This window comes from Ceratina calcarata, unplaced genomic scaffold (genome assembly GCF_001652005.2).
Source record: "Ceratina calcarata isolate Rehan_Ccalc_2016 unplaced genomic scaffold, ASM165200v1 scaffold390.2, whole genome shotgun sequence".
Classification (NCBI taxonomy): domain Eukaryota; kingdom Metazoa; phylum Arthropoda; class Insecta; order Hymenoptera; family Apidae; genus Ceratina; species Ceratina calcarata.
Window position 1 is genome coordinate 507,983 of NW_017162324.1, and position 25,189 is coordinate 533,171.

At 39.5% G+C, this 25,189-nt stretch overlaps 1 protein-coding gene across 1 annotated transcript in view; it reads left to right on the forward strand.

Annotated features, from left to right (window-relative positions):
• LOC108626251 (somatostatin receptor type 2) overlaps positions 1-24,851 on the forward strand; it is a 61,733-nt gene extending 36,882 nt beyond the window's left edge. The window contains exon 2 of the mRNA XM_018026830.2: positions 22,516-24,851. Coding sequence (XP_017882319.1) covers positions 22,843-24,099 — 1,257 coding nt within the window. The 5' untranslated portion in view covers positions 22,516-22,842 and the 3' untranslated portion in view covers positions 24,100-24,851. The remainder of the gene's footprint in view (positions 1-22,515) is intronic.
• Positions 24,852-25,189: the final 338 nt, after the last annotated feature.

Consider the following 25,189-nt stretch of genomic DNA (forward strand, 5'->3'; position numbering starts at 1 on the left):
ATTGCGTCATTTACCTTATAATTTTGATATCGCGCAGCGTTAATTTTCCTTTAAAAATAAATAAAACCAGTTTAAGTGTAGCTATTCAAAGTCTGAACGAGAGAGAATAATCAATGATGAAATTCTAGGGAACGTTATCTAAAAGTGTATTATGTCAGGAATATTTATGACTAATGACTGTTTTGTTCCTCCGAGCTGGCCTCGAAAGAACCGGAACTCGCTGTCAGCTGCAGCGTCCTACAGAAACTCTTCTCGCGAACGGAGAAAGATTTGTCTTGAACGAATGACTGCCGTTAAAATAATACCAGATAAAAAGCTTTGAATAATGAATCGGAGAAAGCCTGCGCGCAGGTTTCACGAAATTATGACACCCCTGCCACGGCGAGTGAACAAACGATACAAATAGAACTTTCTAACTACAATTAATTTTGCTTGAACGGCACGAGTACAATTTGGAACGCTTTTCGACTTCAATCGTAGCACCAATCAAATTTAAAAACGTTCTCTGCAGTTAAGAAACTGCATGGACCGTCGGTACACGTCATGACTCTGAGGACATGCATTTTCGTGGAAGGAACGGGAGAAATCGAGTTACCTTGCCTTTTCGCCGTTCTGTTTCAAATTGTCCCGGTGAATTTACATTTCACTCCACCTTGCACATTCTATTTTTCCTTCCCTTGACGTCGTTTATTCAAATTGTCCACCGTAAAATCCATCATGCAACATAGAGAATGGATAACGTCGATTTATTCATTTTGCAAAAGAATTCAATATTCCTCTACGATCAATTCACCGAAGAAGAGAAAGGCGAATCAAACGGATAAAAGCAAAGAGTTTTGCGCGGAAATGGATAACGCATATCATGGCTTGATCTCCTGCTTTGAAAAGGTCAAGCCACTCGACGATCTTGAATACCTTAATGTACACTTCATCTATGCTTCGGAGTGGATAATACGCACGGATGTGTTTCTAACGAGGTCGAAGGTCGGCCGAGGTCTGAAACTCGCTCGGACCGGTAACAATGTCGATTATCGATCACTATACGATGTCCGGAACTGCCAGTGGTCAGGAGGGATTCCCTTTCGAGCTCCCTGGAGTGTGTTTTCTGGATCGCTGTTACGTGGCAACGTGCGAACCGGAACGAGACGTCCCGAGAAAAACGGATACGTAAAAGAAGAAAAATAGAGAATGGGGTAACAGTGTTGCGTATGTAATAAGGTTTATGTCCTTTTATTATCCTTGTTCCGCGCCGCTGAATTCTCCGTTCGCTTTAAAAGATTAACTGTTTACGTGGATCGATCGCTTGCGATGGGGGCGGATTCCGATGTGAGGGTAAAAGCTGGAAACGAAATACTGGCAAATATTTTGCTACATTCCCGGCTTGAAGTAACACAGCAAATATTACACAATAGCTTGCCTTTATTCTAGATAATAAAAGTCGCAAGAATCATTGTTATCAGAGTTCAAATCTAAAGTCTTGATCCGAAATCAACTTCTGATGAACATAAATCTTAGTATTTCTATTATTTAAAATGTAGATTGTTGATTATGGCAAATTTTAGCACATTACATTTATTTATTTATTTATTTGTTAAAAGGGTTAAGAACCATTTTATGCACACGAGAATATGCATCAAGCAGAAATATTAATAAAGGAAATTATACATCGAATTATGAAAGCCGATAGTTCAATACAAAATCACTACAAAATACATAAACTAAACAGCTAGGAAATTGCCATCAAACAGCTGAAAGTAAGATAATACGCCAGAATAGCATCACTATTAATACTGACGGAAATGATAGATCATGCAATCAGAGAGCCAAGGCGGGTGAAGCTTTCGTCTAATGACTTAGCTAGAATGATTGAATACGTCGGTAATGTGGTCGAATTTGTTGACTTTAGAAGCAGCTTTGGAGACATTTAGGTGTCCAAATCTGAAGATACATCGATCTTGATAAAGAAATATAAGAAACCAAATAAACAATTTCAATAAAATGCTTTAAATGCATAATTAATATCCATCTAACAACTCCTTTCATATGTGAAACATGTCTCTTCCAGGAATATGTTTAATTGTCCGTCCTAAGATTTCTGAACAGAACTGCACGTGGAACAAGTGCTATAATTAAAGCTACCTGGAAACGGACGAGCGAATACCTTTTCAGTTGCTCTCCAATTACTTCCTTTAACGGAACTCGAAGATTCAGCACTGTATGCTACACCTACATAGACTGCTATCATACAAGTGCAGTGAAGACGGACATCCCTTGAACGAGCTTCCAACCCTTCCGTCGGAAACCGCATGAGCCCTGTCATTATCCGAATTGACGATGTCCTAGAACTCATCTCACGGGGAGAAGAATTTTCACCTTGTTCCTTTTTTGAACTCAGACACCAGGTGATCCTCTATGGGGCGCCTTTAACCTCAAATACGGAAAGCAAACTTTCTAAATCGCTATAGTCACTCGCGAATGTCTCCGTAGGGGTGGAGAGCGTGAACGTTGAAAGTTCGAGCGTCGAAAGTTGCTCACTAAAAATTTCCCTTCTACCATGGAGGAACTTAAACTTCCCTCGAACTCTCGTAGAGTACTCACGCGACGTGAATTTCGAAATTCAATGGCGATTCGATTTCGAGCAATAAAATCACGTGCTGAATGTTTATTGATTACGATTATACCATTGACTTTTGTGGAAGACGAAACATTTATACTGGATAATTAAATACAGGCATTTTCAGACTGGAATTCTTCTTTCATCAACTCCTCAAATACAAGTATAATCTATTATGATTCAGATGAGTTTCTGTGCATTCAATGTTTTTATGAATTCATAAAATCCGATTATAAAACCCGTTGGAATTATTCATCGACCTTTTCGCATTGTGATCAAGAAACCGAAAACAGGCGATTCAGCGACTTTTGACTAGATATTTCCGGTGACGGGTAGGATGGAAAAAGTTTTCTCGTATGGGGAGCGAACGAGGTGCATCGTGTCCGGGGGAAGGTGTGGGGAGAGGGGACCAGCGACGCGGTGGTCGTTTCCGATGATACATCGATGGCTCTCGAAGTTGTGCTTAACGACTTCCGTGAACTAGTTCCCCGGAAGGATCACGAGCTCTTGTTCTATTCGCGGCTTGGAGGGACGACGTGCGTGCACAAAAATATCCGGTTCGCTCGGATCATCGGTCTTGCGTAACCTCGACTTCAAATGCATTCTTCCCCCGGTTCTTGACTTTTGGAATGCAATAAAAGTCAAAGTTGAACGATGAGAAGAGGAACCTTCGATAGGAAAGATAGGCAGTGTTGCAAAGCGTGGGATTCCTCTCTTTTATTTAAGTGAAGAGGATACTTGACAATGTTTTTCATTATAACGGGCTCGGATTAAGCCGAGCTCCGAAGAACGGACAGGCGGATTGAAATTAATTAACTTCGGCCAACTTATTGGTTGCACGTCATGCATCGGAAACATTTATAACATCTGGGTATTCGTTTCTGAATAAATAAGAACGTTTCTAGAAATTGAAAATCAACGCTCGTACTTCGATTCGGCTCACGTGGCAACGATTACATTTCCATTCCATTCGAGTCACGAACCAGCTCTCCTCAATTATATTCTATTACAACGCCGGCCTTATCGTCGACTTTTCTTTATTTAAAAATCCGTTTTGCACGGACGCGTTCGCGAATAACGGGTAGAAAAAGGAAAGCGTGCGCTGTGTAATCGAGTTTCGAAAGTTCGAGGCTGCGGTTAGGAATTCTTCGAGATTCGTTTCACAGCCACCACGAAAGATGTTCCTCGGTGAAGCACCGTTGATATTTTTTAATATTCATCCGGCCGATATTTTCGTGGCTTCGAGAAGGCACGGTCTTCAGTTACCCATCCCTAATGAGATTTCGATCCCTCTTCAAGCAAGAATTTCGCATCTTCTCATAGTAAAGTATGCATAAGTTAGCATGTAAGAATATTGAGTACTTTAAGTAATTTCCATGAAACGTACAGTTTAATCTGACTATTATACAAAAAGAAAGCGTTTTTTTGTATTTTAGCAAAAATCTAAAAAACGGAAGTAGCTACTTTATATAATGAAAAAGATATCACGCTATGAAGCTTTTTCATCACATAAAGACAGAATAGATATGTAGGTAGCCTCCTCTGGCTGAAACGGACTGCATATTGTTAGCAACTTGTAAACTCGAATTTAATTCCGTAAATTCAGGTACCAGTGGTAGAATTTAAATTATAAAGTTTCGGGAAGCGAAGCACGTAAGCTCAGAATCAGTTCACCTTTGTAGTAATCGCACTGGAGATAGAAAACATCTGTTCGGATCTGGAATTATTGGATATTGAAAGCCTCTAATGCTCTTATCGAAAGTCGTAATAATGGGAGAGCGATTGAAAATCCAACTATTTCGAATCGAAAATTTTCTGAAAAACTCACAGGTAGAACGGTGTCAGAGTACGAATTCGCCAAGTAGGATAGGATTAGAAATTCATAAGCTGGAAACTGTTTTCATTAATATTTCAATCTGTTTAGAAAGTTTTATCTAGATTTCAAACGGTGATATCAACATTTCATGAGAACAGTTATCAGACATTAAAAATTGAATGATAAATTTCGTAGCAACTATGCGAGGTCGCAGAGGCAATGGAGATCGGTCCTTAATTAGCTTGGCGCATGGTTAATAGAGCAGAAAGCTGAAACTGAAAAATCCAACGAGTCGTTCGAATTAATTAAACGCGCGGCTCGAATAACGATCGACGAGATTAAATTGAATGGGATTCCGCGTAGATGATTAATTAACAAAAATTTCAATCGATGTTAAATCCGCCGCGGAACCCCCGTCCGTTAATGAAATCGCGGTTCCTCGAGTAATAATTCTAAGAAGATTATACGACGCGCATCTGTAATTACAATGGCATTAAACACTGTCGTTCCGCGGTTGATTATTACCGTGAATCGGCGCGGGGCACAAAGGATTCGAACAACCGCGAACCTCTGGATTCAGTCAAAGCGGCGCGCGCTTTGTCGGTTAACAGAGCACGGTATCAACGTCGATTCTACCCGTTATCGCTGGCGTCGTTTCCGGTATATCAGAGTAGTCGAGTCATCCTCGCCGATTAATCATCCTATTATACACCGGCACCCCAGCCTGACAGTATCCCCGACCCAGATAATTACCAAGTCAATAAAAAGCTCACTATCTCGCGCAAGAAGGATTCCAGATACGTACGAACGTTTCAGAACAGATTCAGAAAAAAAGATCTTAAATGAAACGTGTCGTTTCTCTGAAAGAAATGGTTTTTCATAAACTGTTAAACAATGGAGATTAATTTATCAAACATTTGCAAGCGCAGAACGTGAATACGCGACTGTAAATTATTAGCGGGTTTATTCAAAGCGTTTTTATATTTGAAGCAGCCGGATGCGACAATGGGCCATGAACAATGATTTTGATGATTAATTCGCGAATTCAAATAGAGAAGGCAAACAATGGAACGATCCTGTTTGATATCAGCTACCGTGCTTTGTAGTGGTGACACAGTCGATGAAAAATGAAACAGACTTGCATAGATTTGGTCAGAATTGGAATATACGTCGATCACTAAAGCGTGGTTGAAAATGAGACACCTAAGCCACGTTTAGCCTGGCTTCAATATGTCTACATTTTCTGTGATCTAAACACGACGATGTTTGGTTAAGTGTGATCAAAGGAACCATGAAACTATCATCATTTGCTGACGTCTCTAATGCTCCCTGTCATTCCTAGGACAAATTGTATAATCCAATGAAATGTTATGAAAGCATGAACGAACAAATTAAAGTTTGTAATATTTTAATGAATATTATTCGTTCACTTGAAATACAATTTTATTGAATTTCTTGATGATTTAGTCTCATTAACATTTTCTGTCGTAATACTTTAATGGAAAATGATAGAATTCATTTTTACTGAAGTGCCTATTTGCAAACTACATTTGTAGATTTTTCTCCCTAAGTGCTAAGACTCTTAACCCGCTTGCTGAACTCACTCTGGAGCAAGCTACGTAAAACTGTTCATGCAAGAAGAAAAATAAGGAAATTCGTAAAAATACTATTTCATCCCATAAAGGGTGAAATTTCGGATAATTAAGAAATTGGTTTTTAATAGTTCTATAAAATGGCATTTTAACAACAAAAGCAGTTTCATACCTCATCAGGTTTAAAAATTGTTGCAACACACATGAAACACATTTTACCCTATTGTGACCTTTAGCGATGGATTTTCGAAAAATTCTCTCTTAGTAAGCACCTACATACATCACGGTAGTGAACTATCCACAAAATGTCAAGTAGATCGATACAATAGATTTTGCTAAGCTCTTTTATAGATTACATTACTTTGTCAAAAGTATACAGTATCAAAATTCATATAAGCAGCATGTTGCGATATTAAGTTACCAAATGCAAGGCACATGTATCAATGCCATTCCCCCTGAATTCCGAAAAGGCAATAGTACTTAAATAGATAGTAAATAAAATATAATATGAATTGCATTGCATTATTAGGTCTTTGTGATTTATTACAATCTCTTAACTGAAGTAGCTTCTAACGGTTACTAATTAACGAGGTTTATTCATTTCGAAAGTGCCTTAAACTTTATGACGGAAGGTGTGATTTCCAAGAAGTTTCAAATACGAGATACGCAAATGCACTTGGTGAACAATGAATGTACTTTATTAATGAACTGTCGATCAAAAATTTCATTTCCAATGTTGGTCGAAGGCGACTGACAATCGAAGCGAGGCGGAAACTTGGGTGCAAAGGGGAAATTCCCGACACCGTCGTCGCAGACGTATTGATTCGCAGTAAGATTTATTTCCGACGCGATCTCCTCGACTTTACGATGCTTGGTGATTAGTCGGAGTTTTGTTCGTTAGATGACGTCTTTTTCCGATTTAATTACACGCCATCCTTTCCCAATTACAATTTCTTAATTATGCTAAACTTGGCGCGCTACGATGACCCCGTTTTAAAATCATCAGGAAAAATTAATTTATAACCATACTGTACTTATGAATAAAATAAAAAGATCAATATAATATCAATGTAAAATACCTCAGCAGTACCTATCGCAACATTTTGATAATCGAATAACTCGCGGAATTGCTTGCAAACTAGGTAAACATTAACAGAGAGCTGGTAGCGAGCTCGGAGCAAAAATAATTGCGCAATTTGCAAGCAATCTACATAACATACGCGTATCCGTAAAATTATTCATCCATGATTCGTTTGGTCGCATTCATCGATCGACCGTACGCGGGAGCGAGTGCGTGTGCGTGGAGTTGCTGAACGATTAAACTGATTCGTGGAAAGTTTCATTGCACAGGGTCGCGCTTGGTTGCGAACCAACAGCGATGGAAAGATTTAAAAGGATCTCGAAACCTGTCCATTGTACCGATTTATCAGAAGCGAGTCGTCGCGGTAAAAGGCACGAAACGATTCGAGGTACTCGAGGAATCTTGAGAACGGGATTGTAATCTACGAGACAATGCCAGGAACCTCGAGCACGAAAACCGTCCACTTTATACCTTCTTTATTCCTTCGATTTTCAATCAAATTCGATCAACGAAACACCTCTACTCAAAAACCGATTGCTAACATTGTCTACTTTTCGAAGCAACGATGTATGGCGATGTATCTGTTTGTTCTACCATTTGATCTATTCATTAACGATAATAATAATTATCAATAACTGTTTATTATTATTTATATACATATATAAAGTGCTTCAACTAAAGGAGGCCACCTAAATATCTCTTGCTTTTCATTATGAAAATGGTTCAGTGTATAATTTAAATGGTTTCGAATGAGAAATATCCTGTAATAAAAAATCGAAATCATTTATGATGATCATGAAGGTTTTTCATAACTTAGAAAACAAAATTGATATTTAGGTGATCTCCTTTAGCAGAGATTTATATAATTATCTTTGTCGATCTGAAATTTATTTTTCTATACAAATTCCACATTCATTTTTCGAGACTCATCACTCATGTTCGTATGTTACGGTCTCGACATGCGTGTGTATTTATCCGATGCTCGTAAATCGTGTTTTGGCAGAATACAAACGCAACAACCGGACAAACAGCGGCGGAACAACAAAAACGCGACTATCAGAGTGCGCCAACCACTGTTGCATGATCGTTCGAATCCCCTTGATGAATACCCTTGAACAATCCTCCGCCAACGAATCGGCGATTTTTCATGCTACAATGCACGTATAGTAACGATTGTTGCCTTTTTGTCCCTTTACGCTCTTCACCCGGATATATCCGCTTGCGAGCGATACAGATTTCCGGGTCCAGACGTTTTTCATCCAGGACCGAGCTTATTTCTCTCTCTCTCTCTCTCTCTCTGGTCGCGCGGGATTTCCAATTTCGATGTTTAAACAAACGGATGTCGCGTCTCAACCGTTACCGTTATGCAATTGTTATTTCAGAAGCTTTGAAAACAAACACAGTCGATTTTCCTGTTCACTGCACGTTTCTCGGATAAACTAAAAATAATCTGATATGCACTAAGATAAAATCTCTTTCCTTCGCTGACAAATAAATAAAAGATATTGTATCTAATGGTAACAACATAAATGGATTCTCTAGTTGTGAAAATAAAATGGAAATTTTGATATCCATTTAATTGTACAATATTAGCAAACTCCATCGCGGATTCGAATGCGGAATGAGATAAAATTGCTATCCTATTCTGACATTTAAATAAAAGACGACGTACCTAATAGTAATAATATAAATTTATTTTATGATTGTGGAGGCAACATGCAAATTTTGATATTCATTTAAATATAAATACAATACTAGCATCCTGCGTCGTGAATTTGAATGTGCAATGAGATGAAATTGCTATCCTCTGCTGATAAATAAATAAAAGCGTATGTACTTAATAGTACAAACATAAATGGATTTTATTATTATACAGCTTGAAAAATATTCAAAAATACGTAAGAACACGTTTCAATCTAATACGATATGAAATTTGAAAACCCACAAATTGATCAGATAACATTTTGGAGCAAATGTCTCTTGAATACTTCAGCCTATTAAATAAATATTGACAAGAAAGTAAAAACCTCTTTTGCAACCTAACAATTATTCATAATAATATTATTTACTTCATGAATACACATTAAGAAACTTATTGTCCAAATTTCATTATTAATAATTACGAAGTTTTTGGTAACACACAAACAAACGCTTGCTCTTTATATAACAGTAAGATTTCTGCTACGAAAACGGCAGATATGTATCAGGTATATTCACAAATAACAACAGAGCATGCTTCCCGCCAGCGGATTCCGATTTTTCACTCGGAAATCCTGTTCGTGTTTCGATTCGCATCGTTATCGCTCCGCGAGGTAACGGGCACGTAAGTAAAGTCTCATGAAAATTTTACTGGAGGTTTTCCTCGGCGAAACGAACACGAAGTCGGAACAGGAATGCTGGAGAGCACGCGATGCACGCCTTTAAAGCGTTGCATTTCGAACGAGCACCTTTTTTCTTTTACCTCCTCCCGAGAACAGTACTTGAGAGAATGCTTTCGAGCGTACGGCTGTATCTGTGAAAAATTTCTTACTCGTTGGATGTTCCCTTCAGACGAGTGCATCCTCTTTGTTAAAATTTAATAGAAGTGCACGAACTCTGTGTGCGGAAAGGGACGACCTCTTGTGAAGAATCAGAATCGATTTATCTGTTACTGAACTATAAAAGAATTTCGAATTGAAATGGAAATTTCATTACTCGATCGAACAATGTATTTTGTAATGTATTTTAAAATCAAACGTTCCCTCCGATCCTCTAAGATAATGATTTGATCTGAAATGTGGGTATGAAATGAAACTGATACACAGATTATCTGTAGACGATTTCTCGTAAATCTGGAAAACGCGTTTCCTATCATCTTTTCGGCATTGTACCGAGAGAATCGTGTCGCGTTTCGAGAAGTTGTTTCACCCCGACAAATCGTCCCTCGACCGAGATTCGTCGTTTCGTCGCGTGTTTACGACGACCCTAAGCTGTCGCGCATAAATTCCGCTGGGAAAGAGCACTCTGCTCTCGACAGCAGCCGCCGATGAGAAATCTCGAATCGATTCGATACATTGTTGGAAGTAGCGCTGGTAAAATACCGATAAGAATTTTATTTATGCGCCTTCCATCATGGGCATCAGTTTTATTTAAGTTGGTTGATGGTTTTTCTTAACTTCAATATATTTGTTACAACGAGTAAGTGCAAAGTACAATCACGAGTCTCGGCTTTTTCAATTAAAAGATTCTTCGATAACAAAGCTTAACCCGAGGGTATAAAATCATGGTAATTTTTCTAGAAGCTGGTTGATCTTTCTTAATGTCAGTATTTATTAGAGAACTGTCTATAAAAAAGGGCCGGTCTTATCTTTCACGTTTTTAAAAGGGACTTTCAATAAAAAAAAATTCTTTCATATCAAAGCGTAACCCGTGGGCGTAAAATCAACTTTGATCAAAGTTTCACAAACGTAGACACAGAGTTTACTCGAGCCGATCAAAGATATTATAAATCAGAAAAATAAGCATCGTTCCACAGGAACTATGAGAGCTATTTTTATTCAACATCATATTATCTATATCATTCATATCTTTACGGACCCACAAAATTCCCTTTCGAGATTTTATAGAGCCGGGAAAAAAAATGTTCCAACCCTAAAGATGGGAACTTTCGCAAAACTTGAAAAGCGCTTCGGCCCGAGAATTACCTACCCCCTTGGCATTCGAACATTTTACGAGCACGCTCATAAAAAGCAGCTATTGATGAAATTTTTCAGGAGTCGACCGTTTCGAAAACTTTCACCCCTCCGACATCATCGCCTCTCCTCTGTGTCATCCCTGACGGTCAGTCGGTCGTTCCGAGGCGAAATGGGGGAAAAGTTGAGGAAGTCACGCACCGGCTCGGATCGATCTCAAGTTTTTCGCGACGTATTCCGAGTTGCAACGACGCGTGCCTCGCATTTACAGAACCACTCGATCCCAGCAGATGCTCTGATCTGATAACGTTATAATACTGAGTTATATTTGCGATCGGTAGCAAAGTTCCTGTCAGTCCCCCGGGACGGATTCTCGGAGCTGCCTCTCAGATCGGATCTGTCGAGTTCCGGGTCTAACGTCAGAACTTCACTTCTGGAAATATTCGATACATATTCTCGAGCAAATATTTATCAACACAATAGGTGAACAAGAGACATCAGGAAGATCGCATTCTGCTTTCAATCGATATGACAGTTTTTCAAATTGCAAGTTAACTATAATATACACACAATGTTTTTTTTTTTTTGAAATACCGATTATATATTCAAAGCGATCTAGTGAACTCTACGTTATTCAAAAATCTTATAATACATTCAACAAGACAACCGATAATTCACATATATATAATTCACATTAATTTGGAGTTTATTCCTCAGGATTTATGTAATTGATATTATATACTATGTATTGTAATTAATTGCGGTTGCTAACAACTGCCAAGTGGTTTCTTCTCCCTTAATAAAAGATATCATTTTCGCAGCGATTGAATAATTTCTAAAATCATATAAATTTTCGACGAAATTGAAGAGCAGAGTCTGAGAATGAAATTTCATATGTAGATCTCTCATTCATTCGGGAAATGATAATGAAATAACGAGAAGGATGCGAGAATGCTTCATTTCCTAAATATAGTCCTTAATTTCACGCAACCCTCCAAGAGAGACAATCTGAGAATTCTAATTCTCGTTCAGCAACATTTCTCGGGAGCGATCCCACGGGCGCTTTATTTCCGAGGAGGAAAAAAAGATCCAACAACTGGCCAAGTTGAAGCCGTAAAGTACAGAAAGCCCGCCGGTTTTCACGAGGATATTCGAAAGAGACGATTTAAAAACTTTGTATTCGCCAAATTGGCTATAAGCCAGGGATAAAAAAGTAAATTAGACAGGTTTGATGTTCACTCAACAAGACGATGCGATAAAAGCAGAAACAGGAATTGAAAAGAATTCAATTAAACTTGGGGAAATGGGAGGGGTTGTATACGCGGTACTTAGTTCCGTCATTGATCACCCAATTTGTGGAAATTCCTATCTATAGCCGCACCAAAGAGGCAACTTTGTGCGCTTGCATTAACGATCACTGTGAACTTTCACGTTACACCGTCATAACTTCGCGTTTACACGATGATGGAACGGCCAGGGTATTGCTTTTCCAGCAAGAAGAATGATAGCGATCCTTATGGCAGACGCGAGTTAAAAGGATCCGTTTATCGAGTTCAAAACGATCCATTCATGATAAGGCTTTACATTATATTTATGATAAACCACGCTCGCCTCCCATTCGCTATTTCACCGGATAAAAGCTAGGCGTTTTCACGAAATCGCGGTTAACTTTTTCGACCATTTACGACGAAACCCTTTCAAGAAAATTAATTAAACAATTCCGTGGAAATTCTCCCGGCAGTTCCGAGACTTCTAGTGCACTCGTCTTAGAGAAACAATCGGTGAAAGTGGTGACAAAAAGCGCGGCCAGGCTAGAAATGGTGTAGGACGAAAACTACTAAGCCTGTATGGTCTGGAAATTTAATAAGTACAAAGGACCGTGATTGACGTAATTGTGAACGGACCCTGAATTATCTGGTATAATCAGATTGGCCAGAACGATCCACAAAAGAACTTGTCATTCTAGCTCACGCAAGTAAGTATCTTTCTATAGGAATGAAAATCGTATTGTGGCAATTGCTATTCTTGACAATAAGTGTAGAGTACCTGCCATGTTATTGTCATGGGAATTATTAAACATGAAGTATGCGTCATGTTTTGAATTATGCTATAAATGAAATAGTGTATCGAATATTTTAATTAAACCTCGTATCAATCATTAAATTAAACATTATGGCAATTATTATATTCATTATTATGTATGAAATCACAGAATCAATTACTATATCAATCATTAAATGAAACATTAATTTTTATAACATGGACAACAAGTATTTATCCTTCGCTACGGTTACTTTTCCGATGAGACGGGAAGAGAAAATAGCGGGGAACAACGGCCGAACAATGGTCGGTCGTTAGATTTCATTCTTGGCCGCGTATCAGACGAGGAATCGAAAACAACTGTATGTTTCCCTTTTTTGGAGCACTGCCATAAGACAGAAGCGTTTGACCGAGGGACCGAGACAGTAGTAATCGCGGAATCGATACGATTATCGATGTCACCGACGGATGTGCTCGATTCTAACGGAATCTGTGCCACCCCGAGAAATTTACGACCAGCTGAAATTCGTTGAACTCGGATTCTTCCCCTCTCGCGGGGAAAAAAAATTACGCGATGAAAATATTGAACTGATCTCCAACTTTATTGCTTCATCCACTTGAGACCATGTTCTCATTAAAATTCCAGAGTGTTACGTTCTAATTACGTTCGAAGCTTCCTACAGATTTACGTCATTTCATATTCTTATATAATTTCTAATAATTCCACTAAAGCAAGTCGATAAATACAGATCGTGAAAACATAATCTTTTGTATTATATTCCATTCCTCATACTTTAACGAGTCAAGTATATAAGAAAGATAGAAGCATACATTATACATATATATTATATACTCTGATTCTAAGAGTGTATTGACGTCTTTAGAATCTAATTATAAATCTACAAACCCTATTGTCAAGAAGAGTATCTCTAAATACAATGAAATTGTCAAAATAACTCTAGACTTGAAATTCTGTTCAGCTGGGTCCCTTCCCATTCGAGGTAATGATCATACATGATTATTTCTTGTCTGAAATTTCAAAATGAACCGAGTCGGTTCAATATTCGTAATTACTATAGAGAAACAATTCCATTCGTGAACTCATGTGCTGAAATTCTTATGATACATCGGAATTTATCAACTATTGTAAGATCCCTATTTAATTTTATTATTCAACTTTGTTAAGCAATGAATAAGAATTAATTCAAGAATTGTAATTACTAATGACTCTTATAATTGATGCAAATTTTAAAAAGTCAATAATAATAATAACGATAAAAGTGCATATCAGGATAGCAATTAACATTGACATACGTGTACGTATATCTTTAATGAAACGTAAGCAAATGTCATGATTGATAAAACACGAGAAGTTCGTTCGGTTCAATTTTCGACGGACAGATAATTACGAGAAAAAAAAAACTAATTTCGCCGAAGGCTGTTTATGCGAGGATCGCTGTCACGCAGCATCGCCGTCGCGACGTCACGGCGACGCGACGTCACGAAGTTTTGCTCCTCTTGAGAGTACCCGATTTAATGCATCCACCTATCACGACAAACTATCGATCTAACCTCCAGCAAGTCAGCTATACACCTGCCCATTACATTCGCCTGCGCCTATTTTTACGAGAAACTTTGTTTACCTGAAATCTACACCAATATTTAGTTTTGACTGAATATATGAAACATGAACACCGCGCAATAACTCCAAATTTTGTACGTGTTTTATCGAATTTTTTGTGGGGGCGATTTCTCTCGAAAATCATTTTTAAACGAATAACAACGATTCAGTTGGCAAAATATTTTACAGAGAGTCAATCAACAACTTTGCTTGATTTCATTTAAAACGTGTTTCATACGAATTTTGTTGTCAGTTAGGATATAAATCAATGACTCCGTTTTCCAAGAATTGTTTTCTAACATAATTTTTGCTAGCAAGTCAGACGCGCTTATTAACTCTGCTTGGTCAAAACTGACACAAAAACACGAAAAGTTAACTACACAAGGGAGACAAACAAGAAAAAGAATAGACGTAGAAAAGAAAAAGAAAATCGACGTAAAAAAGGGAAAACGAAAGTGCATAGGAAGCTTCGAAGACAGCGGGAAAGAGTAATAAAAAGTGAATAGGGTACTCAGGCCCTTGACGGCAGAAACTAACCAGGCTTGGACGAAAGAAATGTTAACAGCAAAGAAAATGAAAAGAAAGCTAAAACTGTTAGGAGTGGATCACGCGAGGCTGGCTGCGAAAACCAATGTGGAAACTAAGAAGCAAGGAAGAAGATAAAAAAGCGAAGGTCTAGAAGTAAACCGGCTTCCACACTGTATTTAATGGAGCACAAAGAATTAACGTATTTTCATATTTTAGTAAAATCGAATTCACTTTCTCACGGGTTGACGTCATTTTAGATAAATCTGATTGCCTCAGCCATAAAAGAATAATCAAGATTAACAGAGATGAAGAGCAAAATAGTGTACCGTATTGCAGTGCCCTTGTAAATAAAAGCTGGGACCAAATAAAGCATAGGGTGAAGACGCAAACCAATTTTTCTCGTAGCGAGAAATCAGGTCGCGTGGATAAAAGTGGAAAGGCAAACTCTAACAAACGCTCTGAAAGGTAAACTGAACCGTGAAACCAGGTCTTCCTAGTCTCGGCGTATATACATCTTCATTCGATTTCTTGATTTGCTTGCGAGGGTTGCGAACGCGTATGGTTCATGTAATATATGGCAATCGGTTCATTTATATCGGTTACGAGCCTGAGGATGGGTCGTTACTTGCATTTTCCACCGGTGAAACATTGTTATTCACGCCTCTTTTTTTGTCTACCAGCAAATCGTGAAATATACCAATTGGACGAACAATGATTATTGTCGCCGCGTGCAAATATTTCATACACTACGAATGAATTTAAACAATGTCTCTCGACGAAGCTTGAATAATGATGCGGATTTTTATACAAAGTAAAACTTTTGTCATTCTTTTAAATCATTTTGTTGCTGTACACCGATGGGTATTGCAAGTAAATAAATAACTACAGAATTTACGCATTTATGAAAGAGTTATACATGTTGAAAATAGAAGCTTCAAATGATTTATAAAAATAGATAAAAAGGAAAAGGAATCTTAATCTGCGGTGAGTTTATTCAACTGGCACACAACAATTAAATGTTTTAGTTTGTATAATAATTGGCAGTCTATTTATAACCCTTTCTATGTAACTTTAGCAATTGTAATTATATGTATAAAGTTTTGATTGCTCAGACGTTAAATCAGTATGTGAGACGTTGCGCGGTCGTCTGAAAGCATTGTTTTGCTGGGGACGCTCTAACAACTGCACCCGCGAGCTTGCTATTATGCCGTAGTAATAATACGTCTTTGTTGGGTCACGGTTGTATATCACACAAGGTGATAGGATTAACAGAACGAGAAGAAACTAAGGGCGCCAATTAATCACGGAAAAAGGTGACACGGTTGCGCGTTTCCTATACCACGTATAATGTTCGTCCGTTTCGCCGGAATAAATTGACGAATAAAATCAAATTCGTATTTGTGTGTACATATACAAAAATATATATACTATACATATACATATGTAAATGCTAGCAGACAGGATTAATCTTTAACGATTAGGGCAGCTAAGTGGATTGGCCCGGATGCTGCGAAACTATTTGTCCCACCGTCGTTTTCAGCATTCTTTGACATCCTGACTGTGATCAGTTCTGATGTTCACTACGTTCCCTTTTTCCAATTTCTCGTTACATTACTACGTTCCAGCAGAAGTAGAAAATCCTTTGACATCCGAGCTCTCGTTACCAAATGGATTCCCCGAGAGAAGTAATTTCGAATTGTTTCACGCGTCGCGTCGCGACGTCCTTCGATTAAAATTCGCGAGGTAGAGTCTCGACCAGGGAAGGCGAGTATCGACGGTTTTCTGAATTCAATTCGGCGTTAACTCGATCGGAGGTGATTTGGCGACCGGCTGCCACGCCGGCGGTAACTCGCGAAATTTCCGTCGTAAAACGAGTTACGGGCATCGGATAGAGTTTCGTTGCACGTTTTTCGGTTATCGAGCGCGGAAGCTGCTCCCCGCCTTTAATCGATGGTTTATCCGCCGGATTTATTAACTGATCCGAGTCGAACGGTCTTTTTTTCGCCGCCGAAATTGCTTCCCGGAAAGCCAGGCTTCATACTACCACGTCCAATGATGCACGAGAATTGCCCGGCTCTCAAACGGTCTGCGCGATCGACTTTGTTATACCGATATTGAAATAAATGGGCTCGCTTGACAAATATATCACCCTCATATCGACAACCTGTGTTCCCTGGACTCGTGGAATATATCTTCCCTGATAAAAATTTACATTTGTATTACTGATAAATACAGTTTCTAATCGCGTATTAACAATATCTCATTAATAATATCTCTGAATTTTAATATTAATTTATTAATTTAATAATTAATTTATCTAAAGAATATTATATGACGACAGTGTCACATAATAAAAGAAAAATCGTGTGTAATTTCATAAATGAATGTGGGATAAAGTTATTATGAGCATAATTTCAGCGAAACGGCGAAGGTTCGAGTAGCCTCATATTTTTTCTGGTTATGAAGATAAGTAAACCGAGGTCATGAGAACGGGGCACCTTGTATATTCGCTTGATCGAGTTTCTACTTTCAACGGCGGCCGAGCTAGAAGGGTAATTAATTTCCCCGTCCTGGCCCCCTCCGTGTTACGCAGCAACCGGTCGAATAGCTGCTCGCTACTCTTTTTCTCCTTCTGTCATCGTGCCCTGTAACTCGTGTTATTGCTTACGATCGTCCGCTCCATCTCGCTACGTTCCATTTCCTTTTACGAACCGAAAGGATGAAAAGGTGAGAAAACCGAGGAAAACCCAACCGCATTTTTCATAAACCGCTGCGGTTATATTCCCGGGAATCGTTATTTTTACGGCTTGATCAAATTTTCATCACTTTTAATGCAAGCAAAAGCAAACGCGTTAAAAACTCAAGATGAAATCAGTAATAAACTCTTTAATGCATAGTGCCAGAGCAAAAGAGTTAGATCTTACTATTGTATATATAAAGCGTTTGTTTGTATGTTAGCAAAAATCTAAAACTCAACTCAAGTATTTACAATGAAATTTGAGCATCCTCCGAAGTGTCATAAAGTATATTCATTTGTAAAGCAGACAACATTATTATGAATAAAAAAAAAGAGTGAAAATAAGTTTTAACATACTTTTCAATGTTTCTTTAACTCGATATATTTTTGCATCAGAGTATTACGTAATCAAATTCCTCAGAAACCAATTTGTGGACTTTTCAAAGTTCACGCCCTACTGGGGTGAAACATGGTTCTATATAATTCTCAGTATTCTTCGAATTTAACAAGTTATGATGAGGTTTAGTTTTCACTCACAATGGTTATCCATACGAATACATAAAAATAAATTTCAGCACTTGACCTCAATCGCCCACTAAGAGGGCGACAAATGGTAAAATGTATATTTACCGAATCCTCAATATCTTTGAAGTTCCGTGACTTAGTTTCTCTTCATGAAATACTTCTATTCTATAAACTTCGAATTCTATACGTGATAATTAATATAAACGAAAACGCGACGTGGAATGCTGGTATAAATATAAAATTAAACTTACATTCAGGAAATAGGCGAATGCAGAATTGCTAGAATTCAATCTCGAATCGCCACGCCCCGACGTGTGCATACAAAGCAGCAGTAGTAGTAGTCGGTGACAAGCCAGACCGCCCAATAGTATCTCGTTACATTAAACAGACGCAGTATACATACATACGTCCAAAGCATATACATATGCATGCATGCACGCAGTGGTGTATATATATATACTGCAATATCAAGTACATCTCAAAGGGAAAGTTTGTTAGGAAAGCTGGTCTTAATTGTCAGTTTCCGGTCCTTTGCCAAGTAGAATGCGCGCTGAACGAGGATCAGTGCCGTGACGAGTTTATAGCGACGGATACCCGATTCGCGTCGTTAAAAGTACCCGGAAAACACAGCGTCTCGGAACGTTATTACCTGCGGTAATATCTCTTAGCGCCGGTGACACGTGCACAGTGGCTGGTAATTGAAGACAGAATGGAGTCCTTTCTGCACGGTGGCAAAAATAAAAGGGATCGGGCAAGAATGGAGCGATGCAATATACTATAGAGGGTATTAGTTTTTCCTTTCATGCGATCCGAGCTATTCATCTTTTATGGAATATTATGGGAGCAGCCACGGTGGTCACGTGGTCTAATAATAGGAGAACGATGTACGTGTAATGAGACGTATCGTCGCATTCTTTCGACGACAATATTTCATCCGCGAACGAGAAAAGTACAAGTGGGTCAAAAAATTGTGATAACAAGGGAAGATTTACCGGCAGAATGTCGAGATTTAATATGGAATATCCACGCGCTGAGGCTTCCTGGATTTTAGCCAAGCTGTTCGGGATCTTCCGGGCAAATCTACTAATAATATCCTGTCGCTACTCATACGAACGGCGTTCCATATCCTACCGGAAGCCATGGACGTGATAATTGTAGAGATTTTTACGTGCTGAAAACCGTTCCTAAGCTGGCTACATTCTTTATTTTCAAAATGTACAATAATGTTCCTTTCATTCGTGGCTCATCGACTAAATCTCATAATCTGCTTGTTATTCTTAAGAAGGATTACGTGCTTCATAAGAAGGAGACAGATTATTATTCTTGTTAGGATGATCTATTAAATCAAGCTAAGTTCTCCTGCTTGTTAAAGCGAAGCGAAAACAAAGTTAAAGTTAGAGGCCAAGTGCGAAGCAAATTACCGAAACGTTAAGACGATCGTTTCACGGGTAATTTGGAGTCTGAGGGACCGAGAGAGGCGATCGATCGTCCATTATTTTGCGTTCACAAATGTACTCACCATTTTTAACTAAAAAATGTACGCAAACGCGAGAATTCAATCTATTTTTACAATTGTATGAAGTTCAGTGAAAAGTATTACAAACCGGATAAAAATAGACTGGAACAACGCGTTTTGATTTTCAATCGGCACATCATATTTTCTGATGAATTTTTTTTTATCAAGCAATCTACTAAAAAATAACACGCATCGATCCGGCGAACGCATTGGATATCAATAATGACTCGCAACTAATCGAACCTGAATACACGCGAACCGAGTTAAACGAAGAGATAAAATAGGTGCTGTTCTAATAATAATGTCTGCGCTCGGATAATGAAAATCTTCGGGGTCATCGTTTATGAGAGTTGGGATTTAATCCGTCAGCTGTTACTGACAAATTTTTCCACGAATTTTCCACGCGTCGAATAAATAACTCTAAATAAGCGCGCGGGTAATAAATATGTAGCAGAGGACGTATTGTAAATTTCATGACGGAAACAATGTCATAAATTTATGCGCGTGAACAAACGGAGGTTTACAAGCTAAACCGTTTCATTTTTCATAACGACCTCCGTGCTCATCTAAAAGAAAGGGCTTGTCTCGTTTTGCATAGACATGTTAAAAAAAAAAGGAGAGAAACAAGAGACGCGGGGCTCTTTCAACCTCGTGCTGGGTTGAAAAATGAGTCGATGAAATTCGAACGGGGAAGGAACGTGTAGCGAGAACGCAAGCAGCACGAATCTATTGTTTCCATTTCGTTCCAGGCACGGTTTTATGCAAAACAGCACGGCACGTCGCTTTCCGTGAAATCAAGCTCCTTTTCATTGTACAAGCGAGTGAAAATGGCGAACGTTTTAATAAGAGAGCTTAATGAAAAGTCTCCTTCATAAAATTCACAAAGGGAATCTTCTTTCGTTCTATTATCTTGCAATGCGCGCTGGGGAAACCGGTGTTCATTAATAAGATAAATACCAGGGCGAACAAGCTCAATACGATGAATATAATCTCATTAAAAAAAAACTCGCGAGCTCGTAGATGAAAGCATAAATCTTTCCGCAAACGATTCGGGGGTAAAATTCTGGCCTGTCTTATATTGTGGAAAATGCTTTCTTATCTACTTTTGTTTAACGTTATCTCGCGCACCGTTATTACTCTTATCTCGTATTGTCCGTAATTAGAGGAACCCAATTATATCATAAAATTGTAGCCATTGCAAACTTGTTTCTGATAAGATCCCGAGTGCCTTGAATTAGATCAACCATAATTTTGATTACCTTTTATCTCTTGCATAAATAAAACTGTACAACTCTCAGTTTATAAATTATTCCGAAAATTTTTACTTCGGACGATATTCTCATTTATATAATAATAAATAAGCGCGGTACATAGCAAATTGGATAACGATAGTTTTTCGAGATAAAGAACGTGTACCATTGTTCTCACCACAGGGAGTCGTCTGCGTTCTTTCCCATAAACTTCCGAGCCAGCCAGGGAGTAGCCGGTGTAATTCGCCGACGAGTTTCCGAGTTTCTTCACCCATCCGGCTTACGAACAGTCGGAGAAGTCCGCGGTCAGCCTCGAAACGTTGCAACTCTCGAATCACGGGTCAACACGGATCACCGAAATCTGCCTTTCCGGTTTCCACCCTCAAATCCATATCCCTCGAATCCTCGAGAAGTTTGCCAGTGTTATACGCAACTACCGGATTTCTCTGAGAGATGTGGAGCCCGTAGAGTGAATTATTGCGCTGTTCTCGAGAGTACTTGGAGTGGTCAAAAGTCAGTTGATTGTTATAAAGGATAATTGAAGTTGTAACAGCAGTAAAAAGTACATAACTCTATTTAAAACACTGTCGACGATTTTCATACACCCTCAACGCGTTCATCCACAATGAAACTAATGGCCTTGAAATAAAGCTCTTAAAACTAGTTTGTACAAAAGCATGATTCGCACTAAATACGTATTTGTTATTATTCAATCATGAAATTCAATTTAGTAAACCTTTGGATTGAGGCAGATGATGTAATATTATATTAGCTTCTGCTTAATCAAGATGAAATTTAGCAGCGTACACCCGTGTGTCTGTTTATGCAAACGTGATATTTAATGCATAGCGATTGCGTTTCAGGTTTGAATTGTGGATGGGCTGCATAATACATGCAGGCCATGAAAAACTGGCCGGTTGCAGCAATATGCAATGCAACGTACAAACATTTTAATGCATGGTTAATTAATTAATTACGTGGAATATTCGAATGCTTAATGTTAGTATGTATAAACATACGCAATCCTCGAAATAATAATTGTTATTTCGTGAGCGTTGCGGTATTACTTGTTATTGTTTAATGAGAGGAAAGAAATTCGAAAACTGCAATCGCAGAATTTAACAGGAAAAAGGTACGAGTGTATTCCAAACGCTTTTGCGCCTTCTGAAATGATCTGTTACAATTCATCTGATAAAGTCGATACACTCAACATAAATCGATTCCTTTGTTAACAATAATAGAGTTGAAATTAGTTTCCATGGGCGACAAAAGATTTCTAATTTAAAAGTTCCCAAGAATCAGACCCTGGGAAATTTAAAAATTTCACGGAACTCCGAGTCAAAAATCACGACTCAGATATTCTCGCAGATTTATACCACGCGAAACTAGGTTAACGCGTTAGTTTAATCGACATGGGAGCAAGGAGGGATGTTAGTATAACGACCATAAAAAGGTCTTCATTCAGCCGTCCTAATCGTTTCTGAATCGACAGAATCTGAAAACTTGTCTCCTCCTTTGTTCCAGATTTGTTCCATCTGGAGACCAAAGAGAAGAATACCTCTGGTGACTTCCGGATTAACGCATGCCCGGGAGCGCGATCGTTTTACGAAATGACGTCGATCCCATTCACCGTATCATCGACGCAGCCAGACCCGTGTCCAACAGTTCACTACTGGATACAAACAACGCAGATTTAACTGGCGGACAGTCTAAGGATTTCAGGAAAGGTGAAGAGAAAAATCGCGAATTTCTTGAGTGATTGCGAGATCCGTCGTGTCGAGGGAGGGAACCTTCGTGATTTACGAGGGCCAAAGAAAAAACTCTCGTGCAAGGGAAAAATCTTAAGGCAAAATGAACGTCACGATGATGAGCCCGACGACCGTCAGCGACTACACCCTGGTGAGCCAGGAGGAGTCGATCCAGAACTGCGAGGCGGATTTACCAGTGATCTCGGTGCTTAATCAAATCCTGTTCTCCATCGTCTGCATCGTCGGCCTCTTAGGCAACACTCTCGTAATTTACGTGGTGCTGCGGTTCTCGAAAATGCAAACGGTTACCAACATGTACATCGTGAATCTGGCGATCGCCGACGAATGCTTCTTAATAGGTATACCATTTCTGGTCACCACGATGAGCCTGCGCAGCTGGATATTCGGAAAGATCATGTGCAAAGCTTACATGACCACGACCAGCATCAACCAGTTCACTAGTAGCATTTTCTTGCTGATAATGAGCGCTGACCGGTACATCGCAGTGTGCCATCCGATATCATCGCCGAAAATTCGTACACCGTGCATTTCGAAAGTGGTCTCAGTCGCAGCCTGGACAGCCAGCGTCGGCTTCATGATCCCCATATTTCTCTACGCGAACGCGATGGAATCAGACAAGGGTATCAACTGCAACATCTACTGGCCCACAGACCGCGGCGGTCACACTGCTTTCACCCTGTACAGCTTCATCACCGGATTCGCCATCCCGTTGATATTGATCCTGATCTTTTATTTCCTGGTGATCAGAAAACTGCAGACGGTCGGCCCGAAGAACAAGTCGAAGGAGAAGAAGCGGTCCCATCGCAAGGTAACTAAACTGGTGTTAACCGTGATCACCGTCTACGTTCTCTGCTGGCTACCCTACTGGCTGATGCAGGTGGCTCTGATCTACACACCGCCTAAGCAGTGTCAGAACAAGATCACTATCACCAGTTTCCTACTGGCTGGCTTCCTGAGTTATAGCAACAGCGCGATGAATCCTATACTGTACGCGTTCCTCAGCGACAACTTCAAGAAGAGTTTTATGAAGGCGTGCACCTGCGCCGCTGGCAAAGACGTGAACGCTACGTTGCACATCGAGAACAGCGTATTTCCAAGACGGAACAAAGCTAATGCTGAGAAACTGCAGTCGAATCGACTAGCTGCGACCGGTCACTCAAGGTTGGAATTGGAGGACGAGGACGCAGAGAGGGGGTTGCTGATGAGTAAAACATCGACCACCACCGTGACCATGACGTCACGATCGAATATTACCATAGGCAATGATTCGAAGGATCAAACCCACAGGGAGAACGCGATGAAGAATGGCACGCAATTAACCCTACTGACACAAGTGTAAAATAAATGAAGGTGATCAACGAAGTGGAAACGACGAGATAAGAACGGCTTTTCTCTTCCTGCTCCCGAGCGATTAACGAGAATCGATCAATTGAATTTGATCATTCATCGAATTTGGACAAATTGACAATCTCCCGTGCGTTCCTTGATAGTTCCGTTTGCCAGATTAATTCTACCTGATCTTGGACATCGTCCCCACACTGGGCGACTGACAATTCGCTGGGAGAAATTGAGCGTCCCTCGACCCACCATTATTTTTCAAGAAGGAGAACGCGGCTTAGTTGGCCCCTGCTTGTGACAGAAGAATGGGCGGGTTTCAGATGTTGACAAACGCTAGTCTGTTCAAAGGGAGGTCAAAATACCGGAAAAGCCACGTAAAAGAAAGTTTTTCCAGAGGAGATATCGTCGAGGGGTTCTTATTTTCGTACGGACAGGCGTCGTTCGGAAAATCGTGTAGACGTTGATAAAAAAAATTTTCTGTACATAATTTGTAGTTTGTTAAACCGTGTGAATGTGTTAACGATTAACGTCGAGAAAGGTTTTCGTGCCAAAGACAAATTGTCCCGGCGACACGTTTTCTGAAAGAGGAAACCGGCGTGTCTTATCAACGATGGCCCTTTCGCGTCTCCAGCCGTGAACGTATTCATCGATCAATGGTTAAGGAAGATCGATACAGAACGCCTCAGCGAGCATCCCTCGAGACCCGCTGCTCGAACAGGCTTCTTTCTTATTTTCGCAGCTTCCCTCAACGTTATCTTCCATTGTATTATACCGACCCGCTCGACTTACCCTTCGCGCTCGTAACAAAGGACGAGAGAAAAGGGAATCGAGACCCGGTGCGCGTGGTAAAAATTGTTGGGGAGGCGCCTCCGTGAACGATTATATTCGGTGTATCATTGCTGTGCTTCGTACAAACGCTGTGGTAACTACGACAGTTTTGCAGGATTGGATCGCGAAACGAGGACCAATTTTATTTGCACCGCGACCGCCACTGAGCTTATGGTTATTCGTGTGATGTTTTTACCTGTTTGATTTACTAAAAGTATACGGGCAGAATGGACTAATGAACTACTGGAGCGAAGAGGAATATG